At 51.4% G+C, this 12,507-nt stretch overlaps 1 protein-coding gene across 2 annotated transcripts in view; it reads left to right on the top strand.

Moving 5' to 3' along the window:
* Positions 1-12,118: 12,118 nt before the first annotated feature.
* The window catches only part of ATG16L1 (autophagy related 16-like 1 (S. cerevisiae)), a 31,107-nt gene continuing 30,718 nt past the window's right edge, over positions 12,119-12,507 (top strand). For both annotated transcript variants that reach the window (XM_004674186.2, XM_012727444.1), the window contains exon 1: positions 12,119-12,377. In XM_004674186.2, coding sequence (XP_004674243.1) covers positions 12,263-12,377 — 115 coding nt within the window. In that variant the 5' untranslated portion in view covers positions 12,119-12,262. The remainder of the gene's footprint in view (positions 12,378-12,507) is intronic.

The following is a 12,507-nucleotide window of genomic DNA, read 5'->3' as shown; positions in this document are numbered from 1 at the left end:
CCCCCCCCCCCACATCCCAGCACAAGACACAGCACAGTCACAATTCCCCAGAGCATGCTAGGCCCCATGGAGTCATCACCTGTCCCGTGTCTGTCAGCTTCTGTGAGGAATTTTGGGTTTTGTTTTTTAAAATTACATCATTACTCTTTTTGGGACCATGTGTGGTTTCTCCTCTCAGGTGTAGTCCCCAAAACCTCCCATCACCACCTCTCTGGGAACCATCACCACAGTCCCTGTGTTCTTCCTCTCCTGCTTTGCCCCTCCCTCTTCTCCCCTCCCCTCCCCCTCCTCCCTCCTCTGCTCTCTGTCTCAGTTCTATTTTGTCTTTTTTCTCTGGCCTTTTTATTTGGTTTCACTATATCCCCTATAAATGAAACCATCCAAAATTTTTCTTCTCTCTACTTCTGACTTAGTTCACTGAGCATCATCCCTTCCAGGTCCACCCATGCTGCTGCAAATGAGTTGATCTTTTGATGGCTGAGTAGTATTCCACTGTGTATATAGGCCACATCTTGTTCCAGGCCTATGCTTTTGGGCATTTAGGTTGTTTCCCTATTTGGCTACTGTGAGCAGTGCTGCAATGGACATAGGGGTGCAGGTGTCCTTTTGAATGAATGTTGTGTGTCCTTTGGGTGGATTCCTAGGAGTGGAATTGCTGGGTCACAGGGTAGCTCCATTTGTAGTGTGAGAAGAACCCCCAGAGTTTTCTGTCATGGCTGGACCAGTCTGCATTGCCACCCTCAGAGAAGGAGGCTTCCTTTTCTCCACCTCCTCGCTGGCATTTGTTGCTGCCATTTTTTAATACGGTGGCCCATTGTCACCAGAGTGAGGTGGGATCTCACTGTGGTTTTGATTTGCATTTCCCCAACTACAAGTGATTGAGCATTTTTTCATGTTCCTTTGGCTGGCCACTTGCATTTCCTCTTTGGACGAGAGTCTTTTCAGCTCTTCTGCACACTTTTTGACTGGGCTGTTTGCTTTATTATTGTTGACTCACCTGAGCCCTTTGTAGATCGTTGACATCAGTCCTTTCTCCAGGGTATGGAGTGCGAATATTTTCTGTGAGGAATTTGGTCAGAGGGGCACAAGGAATCATGGGTCAGGCTCTGTCTATTTTGACTCTAGGTCACCCTCTAGCAAACAGAGGGTGCCCAGTTCAACTTGGATTTTAGGTGAACAACAGGTGATGTTTTAGTGTCTGCTCCAACAGCACGGTGGGGACAGTGGCCACCCTGTATATGGAAACAGCTCTGATCCTTGACCCGCCCTCATCTGCCGTCACGGCCCAGGAAAGCAGCCTGCTGTTCACACACGCAGAGAAAGCCAGACAGCAGCATCTGTAAGAGCCCCAAACGACCAGGCCTTCAGTGGTAACTGAGTCTCCCTCATTTCTGTCCCTGCGCCAACCTAGGAGTAAGCAGAGAAAGTCACATAGAAGGCACCTGCTTCTAGCTGGCTTCTTGTTGGCCTCCTCCAGCGTCCCCAGGCCCACAGCCTGCAGTCAGGGCTCACTTGCCCCCCCCCCTCAGGCCACAAACTGCCCCACTTCTGTCTGTTGGGCTCCGTAAAAAGCAATCACCTGTAGCTGATGCCCGGCCAGGAGAGCTTCTCAGTAGCCTGCCTTTGCTACTCCCATGTATTTATACAAATATGTCTCAAATGATCTTCATTTATTTATAGAAGTCAGTCTTCATTTATTTAAGCAAGTATTTCCCAAATGACTTACAGTAAAAAGTATGTCGTATCTGACAGTAACATTTAACCCGACAACCTATGCTCTTCTGGAGACCTAGGGGAGCCCCATCTCTCTGAGAGTCCAGTAAAGACTCCCCGGAGGGGGAGAGCAACTGTGCTTCGGGGGCTGGACCGAGGCACGAGCTCTGTGACTGCCAGCTGGTGAGCTGAGCAAGCGAAGAGACGGGGTAGCAAGTAACCAACGCAGACCCGGCTGCGGTCCAGGCTTCCCACCCAAGGGAGCCACGTGCAAGTGGAAGGGTGGCTGTGGAACACCGTTCTGATATGCAGGTGAAGACTGGAGGAGCAGGTATCCCCCATCAAAGTTTCTGTTCACGCTAAAGCTATCAAAAGTTAGTGACTGGACCAGTTATTTACCATCTCAGGGAAGAGAATTTGCAAACTGAGTTCAGGCATATTAGCTATCTTAAACAAACAAGCAGTTGACACTCTTCAGAGTGTCAGCTGACTGTCAGCTGAGGTCTTAGTTGTGACTGAAATCCCTCTGGCCTGGCCCCTGGAGTCACACAGACCGAGTCCTGCTGCTCCCCACCCCAGGCCCACTGGCATTCCAGAGCAAGGGCTAGAGCCACCTTTGGTTGGAGAAGCCATAAAGAACTCGCCGACTTGAATAAACCCCTCCAGCCTGGAAGGGAAATATCTATAACCCATGCGCAGCTGAAGAGGCGATGGCCTGCAGGAGCCACAGGTGTATCTTTCAAACCCTCTCCGCCAAGTCTTCCCGCAGAGCACACTCCCACACTGTGGGGCAAGCCACCGGGCTCCCCTCCGCCACTCCGCCCTCCCCTCCCCCCATTCTCCCTCACCTTCCTCTCTGCTTCGCTCATGCCACCCTTTTGTGATCTTAATTTAGGCTCTCGCCTTCTCCCTTCCCCAGGGTCCATCTCTCTCAATCCCTCAACACAGCCCAGTCTTTCCTCTGGGGTGAGCGGGAGGGCGGGTTGTCCAATTCTTTAATGCCGTCCACGTGTAAGCACACATGCACATTCTACACTGGAAAATAAGCCCCATCCTTTAGCTCAGTAATTCTGTTTGCAGATGAGCCCAGGAGTCTGGTGAGACTAGACATCTTTGTCTGCTTATCCCGTGAATTTAGACAGATGCGCCTGGATGGAAACTAGGCTTTGGAGGGAGAGGCCTCCTGCAAAGATAATAAGCTCCCCACTCCCAACCCGCAGCAGGAAGAAGGCCCCTTACACCTGCAGGGCACACGGGGCCCAAGGCAGAGAGCGGAGCCGGGAAGAGAGCAGCCTGCAGGAAGTTGCAGCCATAAAAGAAACCAAGGAAGGAAGCAGGCAGGAAGGAGCAGGTTCGAGACCTCCAAATTGGCCCTTTTACCTCATGCTGCTTCTTCCTTTAGGAAGAACCCAACAGAGGCCAGAGAACAAGAGCCCGAGGTGGGGGCAGGGTCCTGCCATAGGGTCGAGCCCCACCCACCTCCTGCACAGAGCATGTGAAGAAGGGCAGGGAGCAGATGGGGCGGACAGCGGGCAGATGGAGCAAACCAGCCCAGCTTGTACAAAAATGAGGAACGGCGGCTACTGCGTCTACTGCTGGCAATTTGCAGACCTGCATTCAAGGGGAATACAAGATTTTGGGAGTGGGGGGCATGTACAGACAGGCCCCCTGAGAAACTTAGACTTGGGTCTCCCTGGCGGCTCAGGGGAGAAAGTCTCAGCACTGTCGACATTTCGCCAGCCACTGTGGCCTGAGTTTGGTCCCCGGCCAGGCAGTGACCCCGGGCGCAGCAGACAGCTCCTGTCTCCCCGCTGCCCCCTCAGCAGTGGGTTTCAGTGGATCCGCCTGTTCCGCTCCCCACTCTGTCTCTGGGGAATCCTCACTCCCCGCACCTCTGGGCTACATATACCCCAGTTCTTGTATGCACAAATAAATAATTTTTTTTTAAAGATTTATTTATTTATTCGTACAGAACTGGGGTACAGGCCAGAGATGCAGAGGGTGAGAGGATTCACCAGAGGCAGAGTGGGGAGCAGAACAGGCAGATCTACGAAGTACACTGCTGAGGGGAGCAGCGGGCGGGTCAGGAGAGGTCTGCCTCGCCATGTGGTCGCCTCCGGGGCAGGCGGGAATCGAACTCATGCGGAAGTGGCTTAGTGGCTTAGTTTCTTAGTGCAGTGCTTTAACCCTCTGCGCCACCAGGGAGGGCCCAATTTTTTTTTTTTTTTTAAAAGAAACTTTGACGGGCCCTCCCTGGTGGCGCAGCGGGTTAAAGCACAGCACTGAGAAGCTAAAGCCACTTCCACATGAGTTCGATCCCCGCCTGTCCCGGAGGTGACCACATGGCGTGGCAGACCTCTCCTGACCCGCCCGCTGCTCCCCTCAGCAGTGTACTTTGTCGATCTGCCTGTTCTGCTCCTCACTCTGTCTCTGGTGAAGCCTCTCACCGCCCCTGCACCTCTGGCCTGTACCCCAGTTCTGTATGTACAAATAAAATAAATCTTAAAAAAAAAAAGAAACTTTGACATTGACAGCAACGGGCCTGATCGTCATTCTTAATTACATGAACTAACGAAGTGGGATTCCTGGCAAGACTTACTCCCAAGTAATTCACATTTGGCTTGGAAAGCAGAATGGTTTTTATAACAGATTTTTCTAATTATGTTTTGCTTATGTTAATAGGAGGATTTGATTCCTCAAGTAAATACCACCTGATCACAAAGCAGGAGGCTCAGAACGACACAAGCGCCAGGTGGAAGCCAGGCTGGGCTTTTGGCTCGCGACGCCAGAGCCAGTGGGAGCTTCTGCTTTGGTCTCCTGGGCCGCTCTCTCCAAGTCAGCACAGGCATGAAAAGCCACTAAGGTATCTCATGCTGCTCTGGGGTCTTCAAAAGACTGATGCTCTGATTTTGCTACGCGTCAAGTCCCCTGAGGAGCATATTCGTGGGCAGATTCCTGGGCGCTCCAGGAGGAGGGCCTTCCCATCTGGGCTGGCCTGGGAGTCTGAATTTGCACGGTATCCAGGTCATTCCAATGCCAGAGCCGGGATGCTGAGAACAGCATCCATCAAAGATCTGTAGCAGCATTCAAAGGAGGCAAAGTAGTGTAGTGACGTGGGGGCGCTGATGTGGGGTGCAGCAGGGCCCCAACCCCAGGGTCGCCCAGTATTCATGAGTTGATGTGAATACCTCTTGCACAAAGGCTAACAGATACACTTAGAGCTAGAGGCGAACGGTGACATCAAGAAGCAGGCGAGTGGCCAGTGCTAGGAACGTCTGGAAAGACGCTTTCCCAAGATGGCCGGGCTGCGGGAGGGAGTCTCACCTTCAAGGACCCGGGGAGACCGCCCCCCAGGAGGCCCCTGATGCTGAGGCAGGCGGGGCTGTCGGGAGTGGCCGCCACGTTCTGAGACTTGCTCCTTCCTTGTTTCCACCCAGGAAATTCTCAGTCAGCCCTCGGCATTTGGAGCCCGGGCTTTCTGCGCATTCTCCCTCGGTGTTGGCATCTTATCATTCAACCAGCTGGTGTGAACGAGAAATATTAAAGTGGGCTGTTTTACATTTTTGGTTCTAGTTCATTATGTAGTGTAATGAAAAGGAAAATCTTTCCCACAGTTCCAGTGGTGCAGAACCATTTAGAAACGATTCTAAATATAGATTCCCAGATGACAGAGGGCTGTTCTATGTCATTCTGTGATTTCTGCTTTACAGTGTGTTCTGTGCGCTGGAAGAGTAATTGTTAATGAAGTCAGAATGCTAAATTTAAGTGAACCTCTGCTCTCTTCATTGCAAAGTACATTTTGTTGCCATTTACTTGGCTGTGTCCAAAGCAAACAGCTAATCGATCCCTCAAGCAGCAAAACAAAAATCAGGCTGGCCAGTGCCCAGATGCCAGTTGCCAGGGCGCTGCCCCCAATCTTTTCCTTAATTAACTTGCAGGAAACACATGTAATAAGTTTCCATGGAAGGTGTTTCTCTTAAATCACCCTAGTTGGACGTGACAGCATGTGATGATCTGTAGCTTGAGAAATATTTTGCATAATGTAATTACTAATCCTAGATGACATATAATAAGCTTCCAATTTTTTTTTTTTGGTCAATAGTCTACAAATACTGCTTATTATGGGGAATGCGTTTGAACTGCAAGCTGTTCTAAGCAAGTCTTTCAAAACATTTACTTATAAAACTTAGATACAGAATCTACAGCCACCTGTTAGTGACTGTAAAATTGGATCAGACTCCACAAGAGCCGTGTTTCTCAGTGCTCACACACAGACTCCCAAGGACCTGTGCGGATTCGCAGGTTCTGGGGCTACCCACAGAGAATCTGACTCAGTAGCCCTGGGGGAGAGGTGAGTCCCAGGGGATCTGGAGTAGCTAGTCGGACACTAGTCCATTTTCTTAGGGTGCCCCTGCTCCCAGCCTAGCAAGAGCGGGGGCAGAGCCATCCGCAGAGGCTTTGAGTTGGCTCTGGCCGGCTCATGCACAGCGCACAGGAACACCGGACTTTCCATCCCCTAATGAGAGTGGAGCCAGGCTCTCAGGTGCAGGCTTCAGAAATCAGGAGTCATTAAGCCTCAGCACTTGCCCCCTGTGCAGAAAGATCATGTGGCCATTTCGTCAGGTCAAGATCTCACAGGCAATCAAAAGAACTGAATCTATAGAGCGAACTAGAAAGCCCCCGTCACGCATTACTGCCTTTTTTTTTTTTTTGAGCGTTTCACTGTTCCTTTCTCTTCTGCACACACTCAACTCTGTAACGAGGTCTAGCAACGGAGCTCAAACCTGTGATTGTTGGAACAGCTCTCACAGAGTAAGGTCAGAAACACTTTCCAAGTTCAAGTCCTTGCTTTGATGCTCTAATAACTCCTTGGCTCTCCTTGAGACCCTCTTTGCTTACATGCCCATCCCCTCACCTATGAGCAGACTCCCAAGCCCAGCATCCTCCTCAGCCCCTGCCTGCAGGCAGGTGTGGATCCAAGGTGAAGCCAGACTCATCTAGCTCTTGAACTTCTCGTGGCCTGACCACACATAACCTAATCTTAAACCAGCCCAGCAGGTTACCCCCTCAAGGCTGCTTAGAGAGGTTCTAAGGCCGGACGCCTTTGGGTCGAAGAAGAATGCTCATATTTGTTCTCTGTGGGGCAGGTATCATGCTTATTTTATAGAGGAAGAAACTGAGGTTCGTTAAAAAGAAATGAGAGGTCCAAAATAGAGGCCCTTGTGTTAACCCCCCTCTCCCCCAGACTTAACACCTAACCCAACTGCAATTTCAAGCCTATGCTGCTTCAACCTCCCCCAGGGATGTTGTCCTAACCAGTCAGGGAGGAATGTTCTGTCAGCACCAGCGAGGTTGTCTTCCCGTTTCCCAGAGGAAGATGTGATGACGCGCCCAAGGCTTTCTCTGTGGCCCCTGGGAAGGTGGCCTCGACCTACGCCATTGCTTTCCTCCTGCCTCAGAGCCTCCAAACACCTTTCGTTCTCACAGCCCTTAGGGGCCCCTTTCTGCCTGCTAGATGAGCTGCTTCCAATCCGTAACGTGTTCAGTAAGGCCAATTAGAGCTTCAGAATTAACCTGGCCAGACTTCTGTCGCCTCAAGTTTCAGGGAGGCAGGGACTCTTGGCAGAGATGGCACAGGAACCTGGGGGCCCAGGATCTCGGGGCCACGCCTCTGTCTCCAGACCCATCCTCTCCAAGTCCCAGGAAAGTGTCTCTCTGGCCAGGCGCTGGTACCTCTCAGAATTCATTTTCTCCACAGAAGAGATGACTCTATTCAAAGAATAGAAGCAGGAAATGATTAAAAATTCTAAGAAAAGTCTCCCTGTCTCCATCTCCAGCCCTTTGACAATGCCTCCATCTTATGGTCAGGTGTGAAAATGAAAAAGCAGGAGACCCGATTGCCCCGATTCTCCACCCACCTCAGCGGCCCAGGACACGCTGGGTTGAAAGGTAGAGTCCAATTCCCGATCGACATTAGTCCTTCACTTACTGTGTCTTTATATGGTGTAGGGCGGGGAAGAGAGGAGAGGCTGGTTCTCTTCTTGTGAAGCAAAAGGCACACGAGGATTAGGGCCCTGACCTTGTGACTTCATTCAACCATAATTACCTCCTAAAAGCCCAGTCTCTGGATTTACTCCCTTGCAGAGTAGGGCTTCAACGTATGAACTTGGTGGAGGAGGCGGAACATGACTGATAGATTGTTATTTCCCAGGAAAGCGCCGTGGAAAGCAGCGAGTGGCCACCTTCCCTAACCCAGGACGGCAGTTCTGAGAAGATACTTCCTACCCTCTTGTGGACAAGTGGCTGGCATATCAGCAGTCAGGCGTGCGGCTGTGAAGGGCAGTCCAGTGCGTCTCTGGCTCTCGTGTCCTTTTCCCAGGTATGCTCTGGCCATCCCTGCCGCCCTGTGTTCACAACCGCAAGCACTGGCCTCGGGACGGCCCTCAACCGGGTTTCTAAGAAGCAGGGCCTGAGGAGTCTTGCACAAGCAATTCATGGAAGAAATGCTCACCGTCCCTGCATCAGGGCAGGTACTGGGGGTGCAGGATGGGTTGCGCAGGAAGGGAGGCAGAAGCCAGCTTTAGGAGGTGTCTGGTCTTCAGAGAGAAGGTGGTTGTGGGGTCTCCGTGACCATCAGCGGAGGGTTTTCCTTGTCTTCCCTGGCCACCGATGAAGAGAAAGCAGGGAATTGAGTGAAGCTGCTCACTGCTCACCCAGAATCTCGGCATGCAGGACAGACACGATCCACCGAGTCTGTTGTCCCACTCCTGACCTCGGACCTGGACACACAACTCTTCTGTTTTTGACAAAGGCAGGCGGCGCAGGGCAGGAATCCCCTTCAGCTCTCTGCCATGAAATGAACAGCTTAGGCAAGTGGAGATCCCCAAAGGGAGGGGGAAAGGGGAGTGACAGAGACACGTAGTCTGTTTCGGGTGAAAGTGTCTCCTGCTTGTTCTCAACAGGTCTTTATTCATACGGTGTAGTAAGTAGTTAATTACAATAATGCATGAGGCGAAGTAAGTTAATAAGAATTCACCATTAAAGTTTTCAAGGAAGAGGGAAACAATGCATTCTTTTCCTGACACTTTATGGTATACTATATTATACACATTTTTGGTAACATTCATGTATACAGATGTTTAACTAGAACTCAAAGGATAAGGGGTCTTGGGAAAGGATGAGTTTTATGTTAGCAAAGAGTTGTTAGGGGTCTAGGGAAAGAATAAATTTTGTGTTAGCAGAGTCATCAGTGACTGTCTAAAGAGAGGCTAATGGCTAACTTAAAGCTAGCAGAGAGCAGTTAGCAATTATTTAAGAAAAGGCTAATTCAAGAGGAATTTATACAGCCATACATTAAGCAATACCTGTTGAATCAACAGGTCCTTATGCCCTGGGAACCTTATCTGAGGTTTGCTTTTTGTCTCAAAAGACCAAGGAAGCTTCCCAGGAGTCTTTATGCCCTGGGGGTCTTTTCTCTCCAGGGGCTTGCTTTTTATCTCAGGAGACAGAGGAATTTCCCTCCTTGGGGAAGTGCTTACTTGCCAGGGCCAGGCAGCCATTAATGAGGCTAAGGCAATCCAGTTGAAAGCTGATGGTTGTTCAGTATATTTTTGACATTATGATTATACAAAAAGGGAAGTCATAACATAGGCTAGCAGTGGAAATTTTTGATTTAAAAAAAAAAAAAAACTTCCCTTCTTTTCAGAATCTATCAGTCAACAAAAGTTGCATGGCTTGTGTCACTTGGGTCCAGAGTCCATTACTGGTCCAAAGAGAAATTGATCAGATAGGTCCAGTCATGTGGTGCCAACATGGCCACCCAGGCCCAGGATGTTAGTAACAGGAAAGAAAAGTGGACTTGGGTTGGAGAGGTGAATGGTAGCTGTTCAAATCTGCAGACATTCCTGGTGGCTTTCAGAATCTGCTTATTTATTTCCTTCAGTGTGTGAAGATCACTTCAATTATTTTTTAAAGATTTATTTACTTATGCATACAGAACTGGGGTACAGTACAGATGTGAAGGGGCAGTGAGAGGATTCACCAGAGACAGAGTGGGAAGCAGAACAGGCAGATCATCAAAGTACACTGCTGAGGGGAGCAACAGATGAGTCAGGAGAGGTCTGCTATGCCCTGTGGTCACCTCCAGGGCAGGGATCACTCTCACTGAAGCAGCCATGGCTCATTTGCAATGCTGTGCTCTAATCTGCTGTGCCACCAGGGAGGGCCTTCAATTTTTAACCCCTATAGGCCCCTTCCACACACTCAGGTCACTCAGAACAGCCAGCACGGGGCACAGTGGGTTCAAGTGCAGCACTATGAAGCCAGCTGCAGCCGCTTACACACAATTCCCAGCCAGGGAGTGATCCACAGGGTGCATCAGACCTCTTCTGACTCACCTGCTGCTCCCCTCAGCAGTGTACTTGGTCCAACTGCCTGTTCTGCTCCCCACTCTGTCTCTGGTGAATCCTCTCACTGCCTATGCACCTCTGGCCTGTACCCCAGTTCTGTGTGCATAAATAAATAAATCTTAAAAAAAAAAACAACAGTGCCAACACCATCTCTTTTATGACAGTTCTGATTGTCCTACCCCAAGACCCCAGAGGAGAGAAAAGGCTTTCTAATGTGTCTCTGAGGTAGAATGGAACACAGAAACTGTCATGTCCCCATCCAACAACTGTGAAAACCACTGTGCACATTCGAGCTGACCTGGACCCTGTTGCATAGGGCAACACCACACTGACAAAGAAATGGGAGCAAGATACTTAATACAGGATTGCTGCTGAAGAGCAAGATCCTGGCCTTTTTATTGGTAGACTAATCATACAGCATTAATCATGTGAGGAAGTTAAAAAGAAAGGGAGAATTAGAAGAAGCTGGGGGAAAGGTGGAACTGTGTACCTGCTGATAGTTTGGTATGTGGAACAGCCCTGACTCCCCAGTCAGGATTTCAATCTTATCAATAAGGCATGCCACTGAGCAGCTTCTGGGGCCCCTTTAATACATAAGTCAACGGCCCCTGGGGCTCCTGGTCAAACCTTGTGATGCAGACTCTTCCCAGGGTGATCCAGCTTTATGCTCTTAATTGATGTGAAAGATGACTCATAGGATTGGGCTCTTAAAATGGAGGCTGGATAAGCTGCCTAGGATTAGCAGACCCACCAGTTCAGACCCTTTATCTCCCTCTGGGCACCGATGATAGTGCAACTTCTCCATCTTCCTTAACTAACATGGATTTTATGGCCCAATGGTCTTGTTATACAAAACTGGTCAAAACCCAATCAAGACCCCACCTGTGAACCCCTGACCCCTCAACTAGGCACATACATGATTGCTTAGCATAAATACTTGTATTACACACTCCAGACCCAAGGCACAAGTCTCTGTCTGCCTACACTCTCCAGGGTGTTGACTATGGCCTACAGTGAAAGCTTCGCTTCTAGCTCTCTCGGACTCCTGCAAGAATTCTTTCCCGTGCTGAAGCCTAGGAAATCTTGGGCACCCCTGAACCATCACCGGTGAAGAGAAGGTAGCTTCTGGCAGATCTTTCCTCTTCTCTGCCGCCTTAATCTAGTTCTATTTTCATGCACTAAATTCGTAGCTGGTTAAAGGCAGTGGGGCTTGGTATGGTATCAGAGACCCCGAATTTCCATTCTATGGAGCTGGCTGACCCCTCCTCTCAGGAGCCTAGCTCCCATCTCCGCCTTCCAAAGTCTACTAGTGAACTTTCCTTTTCCTCTCAACGTCCTGTTCGTGTTTGCACCAGGAGTTGCTTTTACAAGGACCCATCTGTTGTCATAGGTTAGTTCTAAAAGTCTAATAATTAACCTAGCCACTCCTGCACATTTTTCATAACCTGCTTTTTGACCAGTGAGTCGCGCTGGAAGCCATTTCATAATGGAGTTGCCTTGCAACAAGAAGTGGCCTTGAAGGGCCACCGGCGAGACAGGTCAAGCTCGGCCAGGCACTGTGCTAGCTGCACGACCAGGGCTTCTCGTAAACCTCACCACGACCCTTTCGGCCCCCATTTTACGAGCAGCCATCAGACGTAGGGGGCCCGTGACTTATCCACGGTTACACAGCTGTGTACGGAGAGGACGCCACTTCGCCCTCTAAGCCGCCAAGAGAGAAAACATAAAACCCGGAACGCGGCGCGAACGCCCTAAGCAGGTGCCTCCCTGGCGTCCGCCCACCTCTGGAAGCAGAGCCCCCCCGCCCCGCCCAGCGCGTCCAGGTCGCCTCCCAGCGGCCGCCCCTCCACCCGCGGCGCTTCCGGCCTCCTGTGGCGTCATCAGTCGGCGCCCCGGATTGGCGCGGCTAGAGTGCGCGAGCGGGGTCAGACGTCGGGTGAGGAGGCGGGCCTTCCGGCCGCGGCCCAGGCTATTTCCGGCCGGGGCCGGAAGACCGTCCCGGATGGCTTCGAGGGCGGCCTGTGAGTGCTGAGCTCCGGGCGGCCGGCTTCCGCGCGCCTGCTGGTCGCCTCATGCTGCGGGCCGTGGCCGCCGGCCCCCGCTCGGATCCGCGGCGCTGAGACGCCGGGGCAGCGCGCGAAATGTCGTCGGGCCTCCGCGCCGCCGACTTTCCCCGCTGGAAGCGCCACATCGCGGAGGAGCTGAGGCGGCGGGACCGGCTGCAGAGACAGACGTTCGAAGAGATCATCCTGCAGTGTGAGCGCGCCGGGCGGGCGCTGGCCGGCGCGGGGGGAGGCCGCGGCATCGGGGTCGCGCCCCGCGTCCCCTGACCTCCTGACTTCCTTCCACCTTAGGTTGGGGTGGCTGCGCGCGGTGTGGGGCTGCC

This window comes from Condylura cristata, unplaced genomic scaffold (genome assembly GCF_000260355.1).
Source record: "Condylura cristata isolate star-nosed mole 26May11 unplaced genomic scaffold, ConCri1.0 scaffold00002, whole genome shotgun sequence".
Lineage (NCBI taxonomy): Eukaryota > Metazoa > Chordata > Mammalia > Eulipotyphla > Talpidae > Condylura > Condylura cristata.
The sequence above is the reverse complement of the archived record's forward strand: the minus strand, read 5'-3'. Positions and strand labels throughout refer to the sequence as shown.